Source organism: Delphinus delphis, chromosome 11 (genome assembly GCF_949987515.2).
Source record: "Delphinus delphis chromosome 11, mDelDel1.2, whole genome shotgun sequence".
NCBI classification, from domain to species: Eukaryota; Metazoa; Chordata; class Mammalia; order Artiodactyla; family Delphinidae; genus Delphinus; species Delphinus delphis.
Genome location: NC_082693.1, coordinates 21371044 through 21396310, shown reverse-complemented (window position 1 = coordinate 21396310; position 25267 = coordinate 21371044). Strand labels below are relative to the sequence as shown.

At 44.2% G+C, this 25267-nt stretch overlaps 3 protein-coding genes across 5 annotated transcripts in view; 2 read left to right on the top strand and 1 right to left on the bottom strand.

Moving 5' to 3' along the window:
* Nucleotides 1-13136, top strand: part of LOC132434251 (developmental pluripotency-associated protein 3-like) — a 40623-nt gene extending 27487 nt beyond the window's left edge. The window contains 2 exon segments of the mRNA XM_060025944.1: nt 12686-12825; nt 12921-13136. Of these exon segments, the coding sequence (XP_059881927.1) occupies nt 12686-12825; nt 12921-13136 (356 nt within the window).
* Nucleotides 1-13310, bottom strand: part of RASSF8 (Ras association domain family member 8) — a 129209-nt gene extending 115899 nt beyond the window's left edge. For all 3 annotated transcript variants that reach the window (XM_060024468.1, XM_060024466.1, XM_060024467.1), the window contains exon 1: nt 12917-13310. The gene's annotated coding sequence lies outside the window, so the exon portion shown is untranslated. The remainder of the gene's footprint in view (nt 1-12916) is intronic.
* Nucleotides 13311-13488: 178 nt separating this feature from the next.
* The window catches only part of LMNTD1 (lamin tail domain containing 1), a 442143-nt gene continuing 430364 nt past the window's right edge, over nt 13489-25267 (top strand). Inside the window, exons 1-2 of the transcript XR_009521169.1 lie at nt 13489-13991; nt 23189-23359. The gene's annotated coding sequence lies outside the window, so the exon portion shown is untranslated. The remainder of the gene's footprint in view (nt 13992-23188; nt 23360-25267) is intronic.

The window sequence follows — 25267 nt, the reverse complement described above, 5'->3', positions numbered from 1 at the left end:
TTTATGCTCCCACCGTGGCTGGGCCCTCAACACTGCTGAGCTCTCCCTCCGTTTTCCCTGGAACCCCCAGCTCACCGAGGACTCAGGGGCTACCTGCCCCAAAGCTTCTCCGCTATGCTCAAACTCCCACCTCAAAGCTACGTACTTTCATTTGCAAATAATCCTCACCCCTCACTTCCTAGAGAAAATTAATGGCAACTGGACAGGAGTTCCCTCCCTGGGCATCCATCCTCTCTAACTCCAGATTTTAAAGGAAGGGCTTCGCCATCGGCAGATCACCTCAGAGACTCATCATATGATCTCCAGTTAATCCTCATGACCAGTAAGGGAGATACCATCACACCCAGCTGACTAATGGATGAGCAAACTGAGGGTTAAAGGGATTAAAGGATGTGTCCACAGTCCCGTGACCACTAAAAGACAAAACAGATAGAATCTGGGCCTCTTGACGCTCACTTCACATTGCACTGCACCACATCTGTTTCAGGACAACCTCAACCGACGTTCTCAATTCTCCTCCACACGTCCCATGGTCTAACCTAATCTACCCAAGCGCTTTATAAGTAAACTTGCCCTTGCCACTTTAAAAAAACAAGTACTATCTTTTTCTGATTATAAAATACATACTCATTATAGGAAACTCTGGAAAACATAAAAAGATGAAAGAGTAAGATTAAAAGTCATCCATAATAAATAATATGAATGAACAACCTACAACTATACACAATATGGATGAATCACACAATACTGAGCGTGAAAAATCCAACACTAAAGAGTACATGTCGTACGACCCATTTTATAAGGAACAGAAAGCAGTCAGAACTACGGAATGCCATTAGACGTCAGGAGCACAACGGGGCTTGTGGAAATGAGGATAATATCCTATTTCTCAATCTGGGCACTTGTTGCATGGGTACGCTCAGTGTATGAAAATTCAATGAAGTATAATTTATGATGTGTAAATGTGTATATATGTACACGCAATTGTACACGTATACACACACACACACACACACACACATATAATATACTTGAAGTCAGACAAAATGTTTATATTTTGGAGTGTTTTCTTCCTGGTGCTTTTTTTTCCTTTTGGTGTTCTTGTTTAAAAACTATTTTTTAAATTATGATCACACTGTATATATGTTTATATTCCGTCATTTCACCTAACAAAAAGCATATGCATTTACCCAAATTACTATAAATGCTTCATAAATACTTTTAATGGCTGTATAACAGACTACCTGGTGCCTGTACCAGTGCCCTGCTATCAACCATTTAGATGTTTCCAATGTTTATTATTACAAATACAGCGGTAGTGAATACCTTTACCCTTTAAGTCATTTAGCCACACTCTCCTCCTACTCTGCTTTATATATTGATAATATTTATCTCACAACATACTCTGCCATATGTAATCACTTATGTACTTATCATACCCTCATTGTTCATAATAAGATTCCCCAAACCACAGACCCACATCACCCTTCCTTGTACCCTCTACAGACCCTTACTTCTGAACACAGTAGGTACTTATTATTTGTTGAAGTGTTTTCAAAAGCCAAGCAAAACCTTCATTCTTACCAACCTAGATCTCAGTACCACCTCAATCACCCATGTAAAATGAATCTTTCAATCAGCTATATTCCAGCTCTTCGTTTAGTCTGCACAGCTAAAAATGCTTAGAGGCAGTTTAGCATGGTTCCCCTTGAGGGTATAAATACTAGCCACTGTACTGAATTCATCCAACAACTAACAGTGCCAAGTCCCAAGGATCTAATGAGAATCAGACAAGTTCCTCTCATCAAAGAGCTTACAGTTGGTGGATCACTGAATAGGGATCTTGCTTTCAGGAGACACACAGTCTAGCAGGAAAGGTGACGTGAAACAAATCCCAACTCTTCCACTCCTAAGCTTTCAAATCACAAGTATACCGATGGGAACAAATACCAGCCCCAGAGCCAAACTCTGAAAACTTGGCCTAGGTGGGTGCCTTCATGTTCGTTAGTCTATGAATGAAGGTGTTTGCTGTACTTAAAACACGTTTTAAATAATTTTACAAACATTATTAACCCCATCATATCGATAATGCAAAAGTACAGTACATGTTTAAAGTTCTAATAAAAAAAGAGACACAATTATGACAGACACAAAAGGAGAGCTAATAAAAATAGTTGAGAATGGTGAAAAATATTTTTCTTTTTTCCTTTTGCATATGGAAGGAATACTGGGAAGAAGCCTGAAGAGCAAAGGATGAATGAGGCGAGGGTGAAAAAAGCTAACCTATACCTATTATAACCTAGCAATAACAATTAGCCAAACAGAAGAGAGATCTTCAGAAGATTTTCCATCCTGAATACAACAGAATGATCAGAACCAAAGGTGGAAACTTGGTCCAAAGTTAGTTCAGGAGGCCAGGAAACTGTTCCAGAACAGAAAGGCTGAGCACGGCCAGGACTGAGCCCACTGAAGGCTCCTACAAATCAAGAGGTGACAAGTGAACTTGGACACCAAGGACTACTAAAGAGGTCCCCAGGGCTCCAAAGAGACCATGAAGGAGCTACCTGTCTCAAGAGATTTTTAATGTAGACAAAGCTGCCCCACTTTAGAAAGAGATGCCACGCAAAACATCCAGCAGCAAAGGCATGACTGGTTGCAAAGCTTCAAAGAACAAACTTAGACTCCTTGAACTGGATCAGGGAACTGCAAGCTTGGAGTCTTCTTAGTTACTTTGAACCTGTGAACAAATGAGCTAAAGAGCCTCTCGGAAGCTCAGCTGTTTGAAGTAGAGAGCATTTGAAATTACAATGCAAAGGAAGAGAAATATACATGCATATGGTGGAGAAGGAAAGCAAGATGGACTCCTATGGGAGTGAGCACCTCATTCAGGAACAGAGGTTAGCCAGGCTGGGTTTTAGAGCTATAGGGTATTTTGGTACGTAAGGGAGAGGTGAACCATTTTTTTCATGTGATCAAATAGCATGTTTAGATGTTTCAGCATCAGTGTATTAATTTAGTTCCGCTAGAGCCTGGCACATGAGGATGGGTAGGGAGGGAGAGCTGGAGGGCAGCCAAGCAGGGAGGGAGGGCAGCCACAGGGCAGGGGACCAGAGCCAAGTTTCCTGTGGGCGGCAACAGAGTCAGAACTCAACCTTGTAGGCAGAGATGGAGTTGAGTTCTTAGCAAGTCAGTGAGATCTGTGTATCTGGAAGCTCATCTGGCGACATGTAGAAGATGGGTCTCAGGTGGGGAGACCAGTGAAGTGGCAACAGTCTAAATGAGAGATGCTAAATTAGGGTAGTAAATGATGGAGAAATGGATAAGATTTCCTGAGCTATCCAGAAGGTACAATCACAACCAGATGAATTAGTCAAGGTGAGGTGGCACGGGAAAGTCAAGATTAGGAAGAAAGTGGAGGATGATGCCAAAAATATCCTATCCTATCTGGATAGGAAATCAAGGAAGAAGTCGGGAGGTGTGCTGATCCAAAGGGATTGCTGTGTGGTTCAGTGGGGAGGGGTCTGGAAGTCAGAGTACAGAGCACATAAACAAAAAACATCTTGGAAACTATTCCAGGTAGCTTATAAGCCCTCTGCTGCCCACATAGAACAATAGGTTAAGAAATCCTGGACCTGGGGGGCAGGGAGGGAAGGTCTCAAGCAGCATTTCTCAACCAGCATGCTACTGGTGAAGTACAAGGGACAAGGCTTCACCACGAAGGATGCTGAGCACCCCGTCTCAGCCCTTGCCCACTGACCACCAGACATACCCACGACCTAGACTCTATGACAACCAATCTATTTCCAAATGGTACCCGTGTTTGAGAGCCAAACCCAAAAGGGAGAGGAGGCAGCAAAGAAGGCTTAGTCTGAAAGAGCGGAGATGGAAGGAAAAGCAGATCTCACCCTCCAGCCAATAGGTCATCCCCATTTCCAAACACACCACTACGCAACGATTCTCCCACCTCCACCACTAGCACTTTATCTACTCCATCCCTTGCCTGAATTATTGCAATCATATCCTAACTGGTCTTCCTGCTTCAATTCTTTTTTTTTTTCTTCTCTTTTTATTAAGTCACCATACCATATATGACATCCCCAGGACTTATAATGTAAGTTTGTACCTTCTGACCCCCTTCTCCCATTTTACCCCCCCACCTTTCCATCCCCACCCCTCATTTGTGAAATTTTTAAAGACCGCACATATAAGTGATATTATACAGTATTTGTCTTACTCTAACTTATTTCACTTAGCATAATGTCCTCAGGTCCATCCATGTTTGTGGCAAATGATGGGATTCCTTCTTTTTCCTGGCAGAGTAATATTCCACTGTGTGTGTGTGTGTGTGTGTATACACACACACACACACACACACACACACACACACACACACTCTACATTTTCTTTATTCATTCGTCCACTGATGAGCACTTAGGCTATTTCCATGTTTTGGCTTCCTACTTCTTAATTTCCCTTGACAAGCCCTTTCCGTATGACAGCAATGTGAACCTTTTCAATTTTACTAATTGTATTTAAAAAGCACTTTTATAATACTTAGGATCCGCCATGCTCCGTTCTGTACAAATATTAACTCATTGAAACCTCACAACACTGGGAGATAGGTATCATTCCTACTCCCATTTTACCGATGAGGCCCAGAGAAGTTACTGGACTACTGCAGGGTCACAGAGCCAGTAAGTGTAGAGCTGAGATCTTAACCCAGACAGCCAGCCCCAGAAGTCATACTCTTGCCGACTACTCCACGTTATTCTCCAATTCATTCATTCCTCTGTTCAAGACCCTTAACAGTCTTCTCACTCAAGAGTAAAAACCAAGATCCTTGTAACAGCCAATAAGGCCCTAGTGTAGGGGTCCCCATTACCTCTTTTACTTCATCTCCTGCAACTGGTCTGGCTGCTCTGACGTGCACACACCCGTATGCACCTGCTCCAGGGCCTCTGCACTCACTGTCCCCTGGACCTCGAGTGTCTTCCTCCAGACAGCTACAGAGTTGGCTCCTTTGCTTCATTACCATCTCTACTCAAATGTGCTCTCCTCAGTGAGGACTTCCTGCCCATACAATACCAAATCACACCTCCACTCCCACCCCCAGCATTCTCAATTCCTCCACCTTGCTATATATTTTTCCTCCAAAACACTTATCATTATATAAAGAATATAAAATTACTCATTCATTTATTATCTAACTCCCCCTAATAGAGTATGCTTTCCATGAGTACAGGAGTTCTATGTGTTTTGTGCTGTTACAGCCCCATGCATGTAAGTGCATGCAGTTCATTTTGAATGAATGAATGAATGAACAAAGAAAGAGTGGTGACAAGGAAGCCAAGGAGAAATTTCTAAACAGAGGGAGGCACTTCCCTGGTGGCGCAAGGTTAAGAATCTGCCTGCCAATGCAGAAGACATGGGTTTGATCCCTGGTCCGGAAAGATCCCACATGCTGCAGAGCAACTAAGCCCATGCACCACAACTACTGAGCCTGAGTCCTACAGCCTGCGAGCCACAACTACTAGAGCCCTTATGCCTTAGAGCCCGCACACTGCAACTACTGAGCCCTTACGCTGCAACTACTGAAGCCTGCAGGCTCTAGGGCCCACGTGCTACAACTACTGAGTCCGTGTGCTGCAACTACTGAAGCCCGTGCGCCTAGAGCCTGTGCTCTACAACAAGAAAAGCCACTGCAATGAGAAGCCCGTGCACCGCAACGAACAGTAGCCCCCACTCGGTGCAACTAGAGAAAGTCTGCGCTGAGCAACAAAGACCTTACGCAGCCAAAAAAAAAAAAAAAAAGACAGAGGGAGATCGCTCAACAGCATGAACACGCTACAAAAAGCTTTGCTTATACTGGGGTGAAAAGCTTCCATTGATGCTGGCAATTAAGATATTGGTACCTGTGGCAAGACATGTTTCTAAGAAATGGTACCTTTGGAGAGCGAGTTTGTCGGCGATGTGGCAGAAGTATTAAGCATAGATGGCTTCTGTAAGAAGGTGGCTGAGAGAGGAGACAGCTAGAAGGAGCAGCAATGTCAAGAGAGACCTCAGCATGTTCTTTCCACGCTGAGGGTCAGGAGCCAAGGGGAAGTGAGATTGAAATTCAATGAGAGGAAGCATTACCAATGGAGAAAGGCCGTGGAGATAGACACCTCCAGACTGTGGTGAGTGGGGAGGGTCTTCCATGTCAACTAGCAAACGTTCTACTCCCACCCTTGGATGATCTACACTGACAGTGCTTTCTCTAACTCAGGTGCTCCCAGACCATCGGTCTGGACAGACAAAGAGCCCCGAGGCCTGTTCAGACTCCCAGTTCAGACAGAGCTCACTGGAGCTGTGTGAGGGAAAGGTGCTAACTCCTCACTGAGACACTTCATATACATTCATTTCCATACAGAGACACACATAGACACCTCTTTTATTCCAAACTAGCCCTGAGTGACAAATTAGTAGCCCCATTTAAAGATCAGGAAACATGAGGCTGGGCCAGTATCATAACTTCCCTAAGGCTACCCAGGTCTAGCCAGGCTTTTAACTGAAGTGCACTCTTTCAAATATGCACCGTATGTCCATACTCAGTAGACTACAACAGAAGAGACAGGTAATCAAGACTAGACAAATTACAATGGAGGGCATGAGCTAGGTTCAGAGATTATAGACCTATTCAAATATTTTAAGCAAAAATAAAAGTAAGAGCTTACTGGGGAATTCCCTGGCGGTCCAGCAGTTAGGACTTGCGCTCTGCTCTCACTGCTGAGGGCCTGCCCAGGTACAATTCCTGGTTGGGGAACTAAAATCCCACTTTGATTCTGTGAGCCTTATGCTTGCTTTCTATTACTTGTGCACTTGCCTCACCTCTTTGACCATTTTTTTTTGGCCGTGCTGCGGGGCATGTGGGATCTTAGTTCTCCAATAACGCATCAACCCGCGCCCCCTGCATTGGAAGTGCGGAGTCTTAACCAGTGGACCACCAGGGAAGTCCATTTGACCATGTTTTAATCACCTTTGTATCTCCTTAGCTGCTCAGTAAATATTTGAATCAAAAAAAAAAAAAAAGTAAGAACTTACTTTTCTGTCCAGCATCTATCCATTAGGAGAACCCTAATTTTTTCAATGTATATACTTATATCTGGAATAACTTAAAGTGATCTTCCAATAATAAAATTACTATAATTAAAGATAAACATGACTTAGCACTCAGAAGTCTATGACAGTTAACAAGAGTGACAAAATATATCACCCACATGAATAGAACCTGGTGGAAAATTATCACAATTCTCCTCTTGTTACAACCTGTATTTATATCGGATTTCTTATCAAAACAAAGAATAAAACACACACTGCTGGGCTTCCCTGGTGGCGCAGTGGTTGAGAGTCCACCTACCGATGCAGGGGATGCGGGTTTGTGCCCCGGTCTGGGAAAATCCCCCATGCCGCGGAGCGGCTGGGCCCGTGAGCCATGGCCGCTGAACCTGCGCGTCCGGAGCCTGTGCTCTGCAACGGGAGAGGCCACAACAGTGAGAGGCCCGTGTACCGCAAAAATAAAAAAAAATAAAAAAAATACACTGCTGAATAAGAAAATATCTTTCTCAATGCCTAAAACTTGGACAGCACTGGAGTTAACTGTAATGAGATTTGTGATACATCTGAATGTGACAAAAAAAATTGCCCAAGTCTTCTAAATCCTATAGCAAGGATGTGAAATAAATAGGCAATAAATATTATTGGTGCTAAAAAGCTCCAGGAAACTTGTTCAAGGTCACCCAAAGTAGCCTGTAAGCATGTATACCTGAGGGAAAGAATAACAAGGGCTCCCAACCAGAACTTTCTTCTGGGGCATATGGTGACTACTCCTGATGCAAATGTCCTGGGGGCACAAAGACCTCCCACAAAGGCAAATCACATGGTGTGCCCCTCTCCAGCCCCACTCCCAGTATTTTTATACAAGGAAAATCAGATCTAAATAAGTACCAAGGTGAGGTAAAGGGTCTGGCTAGACAGGACATCTCTACTTGTCATGCCTTCCCGACTAGAAAATAAAAGGTGGGGAAATGAGGAAACAACAGGGACAACTTCCTTGAGTGAAGCAAATGTATGAAAAGCTTAAGATTCCTCTTCATGATGTTGACCAGCTGAACTACTCACTCTTCTTTTGTGAGAGCACCTAGCCCAGAACTTGGCACATAATAGGGGGTTAAAAATGCTTTAATCCTCCCTGCTCTGCTCTCCCAACCCAAGGGCATCTGGCTTCTGGCTGGCAAAATCTCAGGGTCCAAATCACAAAGACGTGTAACATTTTGGGGAAACCTAGAGGTTGAGTGCAAAGAAATAAATCCTACAATCAACTCCCAAGTTCCCTGTACACTTAGTGACCCACCAGATACCAAACTAGAAAATAATTGGAATTGCTTCACTCTAGGGTGTGAGGGAAAGTTCTAAGAGGAAACTAAAGCCCTAAAAAACTAAAGTCAAAAGAAAATGTGGGTGATTATGTAAGAAGTAGAGGCCAGAAACATTAATGAAGACACAAGTACTTAAGAGTTATAGTACATTAAGCTAATATTTTGTAAAGAGCAACCACATGACAAAAACACTCCAAGCTTTAAGCCTTCCTTGGCCTTGGAAAGTCATGAGACTTTTTTGGCTAAAGCAAGGAATTGCTTTAGTGAGAGGGAAAAAAGAACTTCCAGACCTCTAGGTGGCTCCCATTTTTAAGCAACTACCTCTCTACCTTAACTAAATGGCCAAGTGACACTAGTTATTTATTCAAGTCACAGCAATAGCTGGACAGTACTAAACATCCTTAGAACTATAACTCTCCTTTTTCTACTCCAGTTTGCCCTTTCTTCCTTTGAATTCGAGCACTGGTGCAATCCACAGCTGCTGACTAACATGTTATCATATGACATGTGCAAACTAATGTGACATGGTAAGTTTTTTTTTACTTTCAGTAATCCTGTGCTGATGAAAAAACCATAATTCCTTTAATGATGTACTTAGAAAAAGGATTATCTACAACAGAAAATCACAAGGGTAACACCAATTAAAAGGTGTCTCAATTTATTTATGAATTTTCCACAGAGCTCCAATGTATTCATTTTACCTGATATCTGTAAAGGATATTTCATGTTATACATAAAACCAAAAAAGAAGGAATGTAGGAGACAGCCAGCCTGGCTTTTGTGTTAGAAGCAGATTTAACAGTGATAAAGAAGGCAATCAATATACAAATCACAAGTTGTATTACTATCTTATTCATTACAACAATAACTATTTATTGAGCATATACTATATACACACCAGGCACTGGGTATAGACTGGTGAATAAACCAGGCATTATTTCTGCCCTCAGGGCAAGAGAGAAATATTAAACAAATAACACATAATTATAAACTGTGGTAAATATTAAGAAGGAAAAGATAACTGCTATGAGGGAGACGATCAAGGGGTTCTAAGTCGCATGACGACACGGGTGGCCTTCTCAGGGAAGACGTTTATAGAGGATATCTGAACCAGCACCCAAGGATTAGAAATTACTCAAGGAGGTGGTCCTGAAATAGACCACCAGCAGGAGCCCTGAGGTGAGTCTGCTAGAGAGCTGAATCACGTGGCTGGCCAGAGATGAAAATGGGGGACGGGACCAAATGACACAGGACCTTGTAGGAATGTTGAAGATTTTATATTTTACCCCAAGAATAAGAACTCTGAAGACTTTAAAGAGCAAGTGACTTCTTTTTTCTCTTTCTGGCTGCTGGTGGAAGAGGGACTGGAAGGAAGGGCAGAGTGTGAGCCGGAGGCCTCTGCAGTGGGAAAGAGGACGGTGGTGGCTTGAACCAGGATGGGAGCATAGTGGAGACTGAAAATCAGGTTTGAAAGAGATTATGCCCGAAAAGTAGACAGGACTTTGCGACAAACTGGTTGGCTGGGGGGTGACAGAACAGAACACAGAGTGGAAGATAACTCCAGCCTCCTGGCCTGAGCCACTCATTAGATGGATGAGATGAAAAACTGAGGAGGAACAGTTTGAAAGGTTGAGTAATCATGAGCTCAGTTTTCAAGAAGTCACAGATGCTGCCATTTATTTACTGGCTGAGATGGGCCAGGCACCAAGTTAGGTGTTCTACTTGTCACAGCATCGCTCTTAGTAATAATATCCCCATTTTGCAGAAAGCTTTGAAGTTTAAAATCTATTTAGGGTTGGAGCAAGCTAGCAGGAGAGAAAACAGGTGATACATTATTTTTAAAATCCAATCCTCAGAGTTATGATGCACAATATTTTCCTATCCCACTCCCATCTCCACGCCACTGCTACCTGCAAAGAGTTTTGCTATGTTTTGAACACTAGCAAGATATCTAGGACCCTAATGGTTTACAATAAATGAGCAAACCCATTATGCCAGGAATCAGCCATAATGGAAAGAGTAACAATATTCAACATTGAACATTTTTACTCTCATTACCTACATCAACATAAGACAGATCAATTAATGAGTAAGAAACTCTGAAACACTCATCATTTCTCAAAATGACCAAGTCATTCAAGTCAAAAATTAATGCAAGCCACACAGTACAGAGGCTACAAAAGCCAAGCATTGAGATTCACATTAAAAAATCGAAACCTTAATAAAAATAAAATACTAGGCAAAAAGAAATGATACCACAACCTCACAGAATTTAAATTCTGCAATTCCTAAATATCTCAACCGAATGACAAATTCAGGAAACATGCACACTAAAAACAATCTAAACATTCTCACTTCTTTTAAACTGTTTTTCTCTGCAGCATGCTGCCACTTCAGCAAACTGAAATGCCTTTCCTCCCTGCACAGTCCCATGATTTCCTCCCTCTCTGAGCTCTCTGATGTCCCCCTCAGCTACTGAAGCCCCCAAATTAGGTCTTATCAATGAACCTAGAAAGAATTTAAGGCATTACTGCCAACTGTGTATCGAGAGTACCGTCTTAAGACTCTTAAAAGGAGAGAAAATGAGGAAGGGAAGGATTTTTGAAAGGTTTTACCGTCTACATTACAAATTATATTTTTGTTGTGTCTGATCCTTCAAAAGTCCAATCATCAAATTATGTTCAGTCTTCTTTAAGTGGGGTATGGTCACATATAATATTTATGGTTTGGGATAGTTCCCCATGGGGATAAATAGAATTAAAAGTACAATTGATATGCCAGCTAAAAGATAAAATCTCACACAAACCATCCTCCAAAACAATACTGCTCTGTCCTGCCTCCTGATTCCTGTGTCCATGCAGTACCTCTCCCTGCAGAGGGCTAGCTGGCATTCACTACTGCCTCACCCAGGCAAAGGACGGGATGCTGAAAATCCATTAAGAAAGCTTCCCATTTTTCTGTTCCTTCACAACATGATTGCCAACTCCTGGCAACCCAGAGATGAAAGACTTAAGAAAAAAGAAAATTAAAAAATAAAAGACTGGGACTTCTCTGGTGGCGCAGTGGTTATGAATACGCCTGCCAATGCAGGGGACCCGGGTTCGAGCCTTGGTCGGGGAAGATCCCACATACCTCAGAGCAACTAAGCCCCAGAGCCACAACTACTGAGCCTGCGCTCTTGAGCCCGCGAGCCACAACTACTGAGCCCACGTGCCACAACTACTGAAGCCTGCGCGCCTAGAGCTCAACAAGAGGAGCCACCGCAATGAGAAGCACACGCACAGCAACGAAGAGTAGCCCCCCACTCACCGCAACTAGAGAAAGCCCGCGCGCAGCAACGAAGACCCAACACAGCCAAAAATAAATAAATCTAAAAATAAATAAATAAGTAAAAGATTACCTGGGGCCTTCTACCAGAATGGGTGGTTAATCCCACCGACAGAAAATCAGAAATCTATCCATATTTAAAGGTGCTTCCTGCAGACAAAACAGATCTAACGAAGAATTCCTGTGGCACATTACACTGGAAAATCCATAAATGTTCGTCCCTCTGTGTCATCAGGCTGGAGGAATTTTTTTAACGCAATGCTTTGATGTATTGACAAGGTTAACCTGACGGGTTTAAGTCAGCTATGAAACGTGCCCTGCATCTATTTCCCGTCTAATGCCTAAAGATCAGGGGCAATACTGACCCGCAATTATAGCCAATGCCTGCACTGCTCAAGATGCCGTTTGATGCTGAGAAAGTAGTGGTTCAGCAACCAGGCGGCTCTAGGATGCTAAAATAACAACGCAACACTCGATTACGAGCCCAGGTACCTGGCGTGAAAGATCCTGTGCTACACGAGAACCCCACACTCAAAGCTCACGTCCCTTTGGCTTCAATCTTATTAAGCTCTCCGCGACATACCCTCTCAAAGTTTCTAGTTTGCAAAACGGAATTACTCTGAAAGTCCCCTCTTCTGGACTCCCCTCCCCAGACGGGTTGGCGGCAAGGGGAAATAGGCACCGAGGATGGTTAATCGTTCAAACAACATTTAAAAACCTGTAAACCAATCATCTTTTCAGAGGAAAAAAATAAGCGTTCACCAAGCAGTCGCTCGGCAAGCGAGCATCCGATTTCCATTTGGAGCGAAATTAAAGAAGCCAGACATACATTTCCCTTTCCAACAAAAGTGGCCTCTAAACTCCCCAGCCAAGGACACTGGGAGGAAACAGAGGCTGGAAACAAGCTCGTACTCTCGGTCAAAGCGCGTGTGTGCGGCGAGGAGAACGCGCAAAGGGGAGACAGGAGGGAAAAGGTGAACTGGAGGAAGCTGGAGCCCGCGGCGGCGGAGGCGGCGGCGGCGGCGGCGGCGGCGGGGCGGGGGCAGATCGGACGAAGAAATCCGAGGTGCAGAGAGAGGGGCGGGTAAGGGGGAGCCCGGAGGCTCCAGGAGGAGGAGGGAGGGGTCCCGGACGCTGCCCAGAGATCTCGGCCGCCTAGTAAAGTTAATACTTACTCAGTTTCGCAACTGCGCCGCCCCCGCAGGCCGCCCCGCGGGGCCGGCCGGGGCGCTGGGGACGCGGCGGCGCCCGGCGGCCGCCCAGCGCCGGTCCCCGGCCACGCAGCCCGGGGCGCCTCGCTCCCCGGCGTTCCTCCGGCAGCGCGCCCCGCACCGGCGGGAGGCCCCAGCTCCCCGGCGCGCCCTCTCCGCGCACCTCCCGGCCGGCGCTAGGTGAGCGCGGACGCCCCAGGCGGCGGTGCCTGGGTGTGCGAGCGCGCTGGCAGCTGCGGCACCGCCGGCGGGAGCCGCTCCCAGCGCTGCGCCGATGCCGCGGGCCAGCGGGCAGGCGAGGCTGGGCAAGGAGACGGGCACCGGGCGGCGGGCGCGGTGCGGGACGCCGGGCGAGCGTAGGCGGCGGAGTCCGCGGCCGGCTCGCTCCCGCGGCCGGTGCCTCTGGGCGGGGGGCCGGGCCGGGGGCCGGGCCGGGCGGCTGGCGGCTCCGCCCCTTCGCCGGGCCGCTGGCTGAGCGCGCGAGAGCTGCGGCGCGGGGGCGCCCCCCTCGGCCGGGCGCTCGGGTTACAGCCGCCGCTCCCCTGCTACCCCGCCCGCGCCTCGCCGGTTCGCCCGCGCCGGGAGACAGTGTAACGGAACTGGGACGCCAGCGCTGCATTGTGGGAGCTTTTAAAGCGGCGGGGAGCGTGGCGCAGCCGCTCGGGCTGTCGGTTCCCCGCCCCATACCCCCCGGCACGGCCCCCACGCCACCCGGCCGGTCGCACACCCCCAGCCAGCCGAGGCCCGTGGACCTGAAAGCCAGAAATGGTGAGATGACCGGTGCCTCGCTGACTCTCACGGAGCAAAATCTTCCATAGCCCGGAGATGAGACTTGCAAAACTGCCCTCCATCGTCACCCCGGAAAGTAGGAGGCTTTTTCTGCGGACGCTTTAAAAAAAAAAAAAAAAAAGCCCTTCCATCCCCTCAGGACTGGGTTTGAATTGCTTTTCATCTGGAGTGGCAATGATTCAGCGACCCCCTTCTCAGCAGCAGGCAGTGACAGAGACAGGAGACGAAAAACACAGCGAATGAATCAGACGTGAGTAACCAAGTTTAGAAAGAGCTGGGCTCAGATTCAGAAAACCGCTCCCCACTCCACCACATACACACACACACACACACACACACACACACACACGCATATGCACACGCATCTACCTTTAAATATAGCAAATTGTCAATGAAGGAAAGCAGTGCTTTCATATGGAAACGCAGATGTGTGTGTTGTTTTCACCATTCCACCTCTTTTTTACGGCATGCGATTACTCTAGCCACCAGACAGAATCCAGTCTTTGGGCCAGACTTGTGCTCACACAAGCCCACAACTCAGGAACAGCTATCAGTTTGGAGGGAAATGGGATGAGGATGAATAATGGATGAGGTGCAAGGAAGCATTCCAGTTATAAAATGTCCCTTTTGATTCTCCAGACACTCAGTTTTTGGGTTTTTTTTTTTCTTTGCTCTTTTGCTTTTTTAATCATCGAAACGGGAATATTACATTTGAAGCACAACTTGTTACCGCTCGTCTTACTCAGGGCTTGATTCGTTTTGTTTGGAGTTTGGGTTTGTAGGCTTTTTGTTTCTTCCTCTTTTTATTTTGACCTTTAGTTATTGCACAGCTCATTAGTTCCTCTACCTCAGAGGTGAACTGAGGAGAGGGATGGTAAGACCCCACTTTGGCTAATCTACATTTGGAGGATTTGGTGACAAGAAAAGCTCTCTATGATTCAAGTGTAAAGCCCGAGGGAACTTTTTTTAAGAGACTCTGTAGGGCATGAATCCTCTTCCCTGAGGAGTTTTCCAGCCTTAATGTTAACATTTCCTAAGCTCTCATTCCCTTGTCAACCTTTAATTCCACTGAGTAACACCAGTCACTGCCTAATTGCCAAATCTAATGGAAAAATTCAGTCCCCATCTTCTGGTGCCCTTTGTGGCATTTGCCAATGTTGACCCCTCCTTCTTTTTTAGGACCTTCCTCCCTTTTTCTGCTGTGATAGTCATCCTTCTTTTTTATTATTATTATTAACTTTTATTGGAGTATGGTTGCTTTGCAATGTCGTGTTAGCCTACACTGCACAACAAAATGAATCTGCCATAGTCATGCTTCTTTTATGGAGGTCTTGAAACAGGGATGAGTGATAACAGGAAGGAGTGTGGCTATTGTTAAACCAGGACTCAGGAGCTCACCAAGTAGAAGAACCTTAATCTAGTCTCTCTTGGTCACCAGGAGGGTCCTGACCTCGATTTTATCATGCATCCAGAGGTGAACAAGTTGACTGACTCATGACAGCTACCTTTCATGTGACCAGCATTTAAATCAGATGAAATTTGCTATGATTGAATATCTGTGTCCACTATTTAGGGAAAGCACTAGGATCCAGGTACCTGATAAGGTATCCCCACCTCCGAATCAGAGTGTGCCTTACTGGTGGCTGCAGAAGTCAGTGAAGTTACCTCTGTCCAGCCCGGATAAACCCAGAAAAATCTCTTCCCTACCTCAGCCCCATGTGGTTAATGCATTCTTTCCTCAGCATATACTATAATTTGTTTTGAGCTTTCTTAGCCATAATCACATCCCTGTTAAGCCTTCCTGAGATCACACCAAATGTCCTTGGCAGGATTTGTAAACAACCCTTATTTCTGCTTTCTAATTATTTTCCCTGAAAGTAACCTAACTAGATGAGTGAGTATTCATGCACTTCAAGCCCTGTGATGTAATCAGATTTGATTTTCAAGAAAAGAATCTGAGAGGATGGATTCAGAAAAGAAGAGAATCTGAAGGGAGAGAAACATATGGGGATAAATTCCTTTCTCTGGAAATCCCTGGCAACTTTTTCTTTATTGTGTCAGTGGAATCAGATTGCTAAGCTTGAGAAATATGTATCTGGACCAACACTTCCCAAACAGGTCCACCAGGGAACACCACCTTGTAAGATGGGATGCTGGGAAGACAGTTGTACCATGTCAGATAAGGCTCATGGAACACAGTTGTGACTACAGGTTAGGCCAGAAGAAGCTTGTCAGTGGGTCAGATCCATTAAGGGCCACGTGTCGGGAAATCCGTTCATGAGGAAGTCCAAGGGAGAAACAAACATTTTGTCAGAAACAAGTAGGTATGTGTGCTGGAAAGAGTAAATTATGGACTTCTGAGTATAACTTACACATTTTTTTATTGTCTAGTCCCACCTATCTTCCCTTCTCTTTCGCTGCTTCTTTCCCCACTCTGTGTTTCACCCAGACTACTAACAGCTTACTAACCTCAAACGGTGGCTCAGGACCACTCCTCACTTCTCTTACCATGTGACCCTGAAATTGCTTGTTTACCAGTGGAGCCCTCACTATCGTCCTCCAACTTCGCCCCCCCACCCCCTTCTTAAAGCCGGGGGCTCTGTTGTATTTATAGCTCTATCCCCCATGCCTGACACAGGGCCTGGCTCAGACTGGGAACTCAATTAATATTAGTTGAAATAACAATTAAATGAATGAATGATAGTATAAATGCAGTAAACTCATGTCATCTACTCATCTGTTATACTTGCCTTGGATCTTCTTCCTTCTAACCTATGACGAGCTGAGAGTTCCATTTTCGTCATTAATTTATAAACATAATAAATATGGTACTGTGCTAGTTCTGGGCTTACAAAAATTAATGACAAAATTAATATTAATATGAGCTCACAGGCCATCTGAGGAAAGAGATGCTAAAAGAGAAAATTAGGTAGATAATGCTAGTTGCCCATCCCATTCCCTTTCTCCACATCTTTCTTAGTAATAGAAACCTGATTTTGTGCCCAGTGAGAAGTTTTCTTTCACAACCTTCCTTGCAGATAGGGGTTACTAAGTGTTGGCCATGTGGATATGGACCTTCCAGGAAAACTCCTTTGTGTGTCCTCATTTATGAGCAGGGCTGAGTCAAGCACTATTCTTGCCTGAAACACAGATGTAATAGCTGGAGTTACAGCAACAATCTTGTGATATCAAGGCTACCTTGAAGCCTGAAGTCATATACTAAAATTTGTACAAATGGGATCATTTAAAGTTATTCAGCCTATCTTACCAAGCCTGCATTTAGTCACTGTTACTGACAAGTTTGGAAGGAAAAAAAATCATCTCTCCTCTTCTCTTCAGTATATGTGTGTAGAAAGCAACTAAATGTGGTTTTCTTCACCATTCCTAGTGAAAATCTTGTACACATACTGAAACACTGCAAAGATCTATAAATATTGTGATTTATTTGACCCACATAAAGGGCCTTTTTAGAAACAACCAACAGTTCTCAGATCTGTAGGAATTTTTTATTTAATGATAGTTTCTTGTTAAAAAAATAATAAAATGTTTAGAGACCAAATCATAAATAACTCCTTAAAGGAGCCTCCAATAATTTGATGGAGCAGGAGGGTGATTAAAATTTTATTATGTTAAATAGCAAAGTACAATATAGAAAGAAAATAAAGCATAAACTATAAATGGAAACTATAACAGTTTATACCAAAAGGAATAAATACAAATGTATTCAGAAATAGGATTTAAAATATGATTGACTTCTTATTTAGGCAGAAGTTTTTTGAGAGGATAATCCCACGAAAATGAAAGTCTTGGTTTTTTTTTGTTTGTTTGTTTGTTTTTTGTGGTACGCGGGCCTCTCACTGTTGGGGCCTCTCCCGTTGCAGAGCACAGGCTCTGGACGCACAGGCTCAGCGGCCATGGGTCACGGACCCAGCTGCTCCGCGGCATGTGGGATCTTCCCGGACTGGGGCACGAACCCGTGTCCCCTGCATCGGCAGGCAGATTCTCAACCACTGCGCCACCAGGGAAGCCCTTGGTTTTTTAATTGTAGGCTAGGAGAATGGATTTAGTCAGCTGAGATTAACTATGGGGGGCCTCCACAAGAGCCTATACTAGGATCCAAATACTGGGGAAAAACAGTGAATGTGGTGCCTGATGTTAAGAAGTTGCATCTTTGTAAACACGTGCAGTAAAATCTGGACCGTCTGGCATTCTTTCCACCTGAATGCCACTCGCCAATCTCCCTACACTTCTCCAATGCTATAATTGAGGTTTATAATGATGTCCCCGATATGACTGCTGAATCATAGCAGAAAGATTAAAATATCTTCTGCTTTGCCTTTATGGGTTTAATTATATTTTTATTAATTGCAAACTGGAAATCTGATCTGTTTATAACACTGCTGGATTAACCAGAGCCTCGTTATCAGGGACCCAATCATCCACAGTAACAGAGTTTATCGTTCTTGGAGGGAAAACAACCCAACAACTGATTTAAAATGTGAGATTTATATGACCATAGTAAGAATAATTATTATAAAATAATTTAGAATCATCCAGCCACATTTGAAAGAATTGTAACAAATGTATTGATTAATAATAAATGCTACGCATCTAATTCTTTTAATAAGTATAATAACTCATATTCTGTAGAAAGAGAAAAATTACCTTAGAGTATGAATAAGTAAATCTTCATTTAGGCGTAGGCCCAGGAATATTATAAATTGAGTTGCCTTGTATGTCCAAATTTGGCTTAGGGTCCTGTCAAGCTGTTCCTCTTCTCACCCTTGGTTTTCTCAGAGATGTATTGCTCTGGTGACAATAAAGGGCCTCTAATAAACATGAAATGAGCCTGTGTCTTAGATCAGGTTCTCTGGAAGCAGAGCCTGAGACAGGGATTCTTGTGCAAGTGACTTACTGAGGGTGTGCCTCAGGAGAAGGGGAACCAGGGAGGTAGCATAGGGTAAGGGGGATAAAAGCAAAGACAAGACAAGGCCTCAGCTGGAGACCAGCTTTAGCATGATCCTGTGGGGAACTCTGGAGCAGGAATTGGACCACAGAGTTGGTTCCTTGGGGCAAAGAGATTGCCCTTTTGCACTCCTATTATCAGTCACTCATTGGCTGTAGGTTGGTGGTAACCCCTAATGCAAGGCACCTCCCGTTCCCCCCAAGGGTACAGGTGGTTCTCTGAGAGAGAGGCAGCTGCATTTAGCAACCAACACTCACAGCAGCTAGGGATGCACATACTGGCCCCAGGAAGGGATCTGAGAAGGGTACCGACAGCACCCATGACACATCATATATGGATAGGTTAGAGCTCCACACCCAGCCCTTAAGGATCCTGTAACAACTGAAGCACACTACTAAAAGTACTGCGGAGACCAAGCACCACGTGCAGCCTTGTCTCTAAAGGAAAGCATGCGCAGAACACAACTAGGGACGTGCGGAGGCCGTCTCTCCTTCCAGCACAGGCTTGGGAACTCCCTCTCTCCTCACCTACCTTTTGTGCCAAGGAGTGGCAGCTGGTGGTGGCTTCAGTGACTGAGGTGAAGTGCCCAGTAAGGAAGGAACTAAGGATGTTAGGAAAATTTAGGATAGATCCAGACAGACTGGGACGGGACAAGGGGACCTTTGGGTTAAGGCTTATGTCTGAGGCCACTTGCTAACCTCCCCCTTTGTTCTCTTCCACTGGCCCTAGAAATGTACTTGCTTGCTTATCTTTCCTCTGTCAGCCCCTCAGCTGCCCACTAGGGTTTCTATTTCCCCTGGCCGCTGGAGCTGTGTTTGTCTGTCTTCAAACAGCTTTTCCGCCACTCTTTTTTTTTGTTTTTAATTATAGTTGATTTACAATTTTGTGTTAGTTTTAGGTGTACAGCAAAGTGATTCAGTTTTATATATATATATATTTTTTTCTCAGATTCTTTTTCCCACCACTCTTAATATAACAAACATTCAACTTCAGCTTTGCAACACCTTCTAATAGTTTGACGGCTAAATATGATGGTGGGTGTGGGGAAAGGGAGTAGAGTAAAAATCCTTCCCATGCTATTCCCCTTCCTAAATTTAGCCCCATGAGCCAGGTGTAGCGTGGGTGCCACTGGTGGGTCTTAGGGAAAAACAGAGGCCATGCTGCTGATTCACCTGCATTTCAGGGGAGCACCCAAAGGCTGTCCTGGGAGGTGCTGGGTGACGCTCTGGGGTACAATGTGGGAGCAAAGGGGGCAGAGAGCCCCATAGGAGATACACGTGTGGGCAGGTGGTACAGGAGCAGGGACAAGGCTGTGCATGGTGTTCCTCTAGCAAACTTGGGCACTTTCCTTCTCTCTCTCCCCTGGTCCTTCAGCCCCAGACCTTCCGCTGAAGACACCAGTTTAGACTAATGGAAGATACATTGACAACTGAGACTAGGTGAGTGTGAGGCAAGAGTGTAAAATACTGGCTATTATAAGCCCTGAAGGAAGGGAGGAAAATCATAATTTTTTTTTTTTTCTAATCTGGGAAAGGAAGAGATGTTCCCTTTACGCTAAGGCTGGGGTAGAAATAAATGACTCCCCAGAACTACTGACATTGAGATAACAAATAGTACCACTTTGGCTGGAATCAGAACATTTTCTAATTCTGTACTCAAATAAGTAAGGGGTCCGGGTGGCCTCAGCAGTACAGCCCACATGGGTGCCGTGTGACACGGTGGAAGGCAGGGTGGGCAGGTTAAGACATTAATGGTGTCATCGTCTTATGACTGACATCTTCCAGGAGAGACCCTTCCCTTCCTGCTGCTGCCCTTCAGCCTATGTGGGGATTTCAGTCTTCCTGACCTGTATGGGAGGTAAGGCAACCCATTTAAGTAAAAGAACTTTCAAAGAACTCCAAGCCTCTTTTCTCAGAAAGATTGGGAAGATACCAAGACAGATTTTGGTTCAAGTCCTGACTCTGCTTCTTACTACTTGAGACCTTAGTTTTCTTATCTGCAAAAAATAAGGGGTAGAAGAGAAGAGGATAATACTAGTAGCACGTAAAGACTTACTGTGATTAACTGGAATAATGTGTGTAAAGCGTTCAGCACAGTGCCTGGTACATAAGTGTTGTTGTTGCCATTATTATTATATTATCATCATCATCTACAGGCCTGTAGGTGAGAATATAAACAAAGCCAATAATTATAATTTTCCCATTCAGTATACTCTGTGCCAAACATTGTTCTGAATACCTCTCATATAATAACTTTTTAAATACAACAACCCTATCAGGTATACTATTACACCCATTTTATAGATTAGGAAGCCAAAACGGAGAGAGATTAAGTAATTCACTCAAGAGTCCATCATTAGATAGCGGCAGAGCTGGGATTCAAACCCAGGAAGTCTGACTTCAAAATCTGTACTCTTTACCACTGTAATTAGAGTGAGGCAAGACTCAAAAAGGGCTGAGAGAATGCAGCATAGAACTGGCAAAGGTTCAGGGTGCAAAGATTAGAAGGGAATTGCAAATTGAGGTCTGGGTTAGGCCGGTTCCTTTCACCTGGTGCCCAGGGCGTGCTGAGGGTGAGGGCTGAGGAGTGACGATCAGGCAGCCCCGGCAGCATCACAGCTTCCTCGTCATGGACTGCTCACCCAGCAAAATAAGTTAACCTACTATTGGAGAATGATTGATGTTTCCAAGTCAATTTACAAGCAAATTGGGCACATAACCCACAGGTAAACTATGATGAAGACAACAGTGTGCATTTTCAAGGACATTCCTGGTCTTACGTGTCTTTTACCGGGTAAGGGACCATCCTAGGAAATAGCCCAGTGAGTGCTAGTTCTTCGGCTTAATAAACTTTTTCACCCTGGGTGAGTCCCTTTGCCTTCCTGGACCTTTCTAAGGTGGAAGCGTGGTCTGACAGAGGTCTTTCCTCTTCCACTGTTCCCTGTGTACCTTCCGTGCGTTTATTCCAAGAGGGCCGGACATCCAGGTGGGGCTGCATTGTTCTTTCAGCAAGGGCTTCTAGAATTACCTTATATGTCACATCTGGCTCTAATAATCTGAATATATGCATCATAAATTGAAATAATTGGTGTCACAGAAAGAGAAGAGACATGGCAGAATAGGCTTGCTCCAGCTTCTAATAATGACCCAAACAGTTAAAAAATCCAACTAAAAAATCCAGGAAAAAAAAAAATTGAGTTAGGCTTAATTTGTACCACGAATATAATATTCAGTGAATATAATTCTGTTATTTATTTTTTACCTTATTCTGTGACTTCACTCGTAGCATTCAATTTATATATTGATTTCTAAGCATTGGTTTCTAAAAACGTCATTATCCTGTGAGCAATATGGGCCACTAGAGCTTTATAACAAATAAATGGACGAAGAGTGGATGCCCTATGAAGAATGCCCGTGTTACTTGTTGCCCTCAAAACTGGGACGTCCCCATACTAATAGGGGTCACAACAGCACGTCAAACTGCAGAAAAAACTGCATAATACTTCAGTGATTCTAGACAGAAGTAGATAATCAATTCAGCCCCGGGTAGCTTCAGAGAGTAAGTCAAAAGAAAGAAATCTTTTTATTCTCCTCAGGGCAGAGATGTTTTTTGGTTCTGTGCTTTAATTTTAGCCCCTGCTGTTCCCTAGGGAAGTGTTGGTTAAAACAAAAACCACTGTTTATTAGAACCAAGTGTCAGAAATTAATCAAAGATGAGTAGCATGTCAGTTTCCCTACTCCTGTAATAAAAGAATAATTGTGATTGTACTCTGGGGTCCATGTAGGTAAGGGGTCTAGTTCTGTCTGGCCATTTGACGTAGAAGCAAATAAGGGGATAAAAAGGAGTTATTAAAAACAAAAGCAAAACGAGCAAGACAAAATGAAATATGGGAGCTAAAATTCCAGTCCTTGGCAGTCAACCCCCAGGCTTGGGTGTTATGCAGAAAAAGGAAACCGTTGGAGACCCCATGGCAGTGTCAGTCAAGGCAGGTGGTTTTAATTTCTGTTTTTCTAATAGGCTGGAGTTGGAAAAGGGAAGAAGTGGTGATTTGGGGGAAGAACTACTTTGCACATAACCAGCAGTTTACTGTGAGCAATCAGGGACATCCTTAGGGTATATTTTAGAGATAGTGAAAACTTCACATGAATGATTAAAATTCAAATTTCTAAAATTGAGAGAAAATAATTCTTAATTATTTATTTATTAATTAGAATTATTTAATAATTCTAGTTTCTTAATGTCGGCAGAAGGTAACGTCGGCAGAAGACAAGATGCATTGGGAGGTTACATGGGTTTAAAGGAGGTCTGACAGGCTGCGTACAGGACTCTAATCCTCCTGGGGCGAGGACAGCATCTTGGAGTGCTCTCCTCTTCTTTCAGACCTACTCTCCAGCAGCCAGTTCAGTAGTTACTGTGCATGTAAGAGGTGCTTGAGTGAGTCTTTGTTAGATAAATGAAAAGCAAATTAATGCACTTTTCAGAGCGACCTTCAGAGACCCGAGCCTGAGTGAGGACAGCTATCAAAAGGATAGACTCTTTGAGGATGAAATATATTGAAGTCTTCCAATGCTGGTTGTCAGTTTCTAACCCTTCTTCATCCTCCTGGCTACTCTCACCTACCCCAGAGGACAGAGCCCTGTAGATGGCTCCAGGTAAGCTGTGAAGTGAGTGGATTAGCATCTAGGATGGGGCCGGTGGGGCTGACTTTGGGCAATTTATTTTATCTGTCTGGGCCTCAGTTTCTGCCTGTGTTGGTGACGGTTGTGGTGGTGGTGGTGGTGCTCGTGGGATGAACTGGGAGATCGGGATTGACCTACATACACTAATATGTATAAAATAGGCACCTAATAAGAACCTGCTGTATAAAAAAATAAATAAAATTTAAAAAAAAAAGAATGTTTACCAAATAAAGTGATCTGACCTAGAGTAGGCCCCAGTTCAAGGTAGCCTTTATCCTTACTCTTACTATTGAAATCAGAAGTTTCAGGTCAGAGGCCTGATCTTTTAGTGAGATGCTTTCCCGAATCTGTCTCATGGTGGGACAGGGAGACAGTGTGAGACCAGAAACCTAGCTTCTGAGGAGCGGGAGGGAGGGCACTGATGCCCTGGTGATGTTTCAGAAATGAGCACCGGTACCAGGTGGGCCAATATGAGACAGAAAAGTTTCTTCATGCACTTATTTGTTTTTGTTTTGGGTCCATTCTGCTGATAAACCTCCTCACTCAGAGGTTATTACTGCAAATGAAAAATACTGGTAAACCAGTATTTTGGCATTAGCGTTCTGAGTGAGAGCTCCAGTGGCAGGGAGGGGCTGAGCCATGGTTGAAGGGTTTCTTTTTGTTGACTGGGAATGCTTGTTCATCACTTTGTAAAGTTGGCTGAGGGTCATCAGGTTATAGTGGAAAACCTTAAGAGTCCCATGGCAGCTTTTCCACAAGTCTTTATTGCTGGAATTTCACGCCCATCCAAGCAGCCTCTGTCAGAAGGAACCAGAGCAGCTGTGACATGTCTGTTCAGGGCAGTATTGCATAGGCGTGAAGCAGTAGCTCCGTCTTCCCAAAACCCAGTAAAGTCCCCTGTCACGGCAAAGCTGAAGCTGAGAAAACTTGAATTACTGCCTGTCGAGCTGCAAGGGGTCTTAGAGCTCATCTCATCGAATCCCTTCGATTTCCAGTTGAGGAATCAAATCCAGAGATGTCTGAGGACCTGCTCAAGATAACGCAGCTAATTAGGCTCAGAGTTAAGACTCAAGATGGAATACAAACAAACACTTGTATTTATTCAACTTCATTTCGATTCCTTGTCTCATAAACTTGTATCTCTCTGCAAAATACTTAAGACAACAATAAGCTGGGATAAGAGAAATTTGTGAAATTGTGTCAACATGTTTGGGGTTGTCTTCATATTCTCTGAAACCACAAAAGGCATTTGATTAAATAGTTTGCAGCCAATTTGAGAATTCGTATTTATTTTCAAATGGTGCTTTCATTTTCCGAAGTTAAAGAAATCATTTTTTCGTACTCAGGCTTCAGAAAGGCTGGGTGGGCTTTCGATACCCATGGCGATGGTTCCTTATTGCCAGAGCCACTGTTAGACCAAGTACTGCTTGGAAGGCAATTCGAGGTAATTTCAGAGGAGCCCCATGTCATGTCTCTCTGATTATAGTACGTGTGGTTGTCAAGCGAGAGAAACCACATCCCTTGGTGAGCTCCGCAATCAGTGGGCTGTGAGCAGTCAGTCAGCCTCACGGGGAACAGCCTTCCACGGTACTTAAGACACAGGACTTACCCCCAGATCAAGCTGCTCAAAATTGCCGTTTTACTCAAGATCAAGCATTTCAGAAGTCATGTTGTACGCAGTAGGGGAACTATTAAGTTGTAATGAAATAGAACAGCTAGAAAGAAGAAAACAAATGTGTACTTCAAAGATGCAAAGGAGTGTCTTCATCAGGGCCCTGTTCAGATGTATCTTTTCTGCCATGAAGATTTTTCTAATTTTCATTTTGATATGTTTTCCTTTTCTTAATTTTAAACCACGAACTCTCCTTGTGCCAATTAACA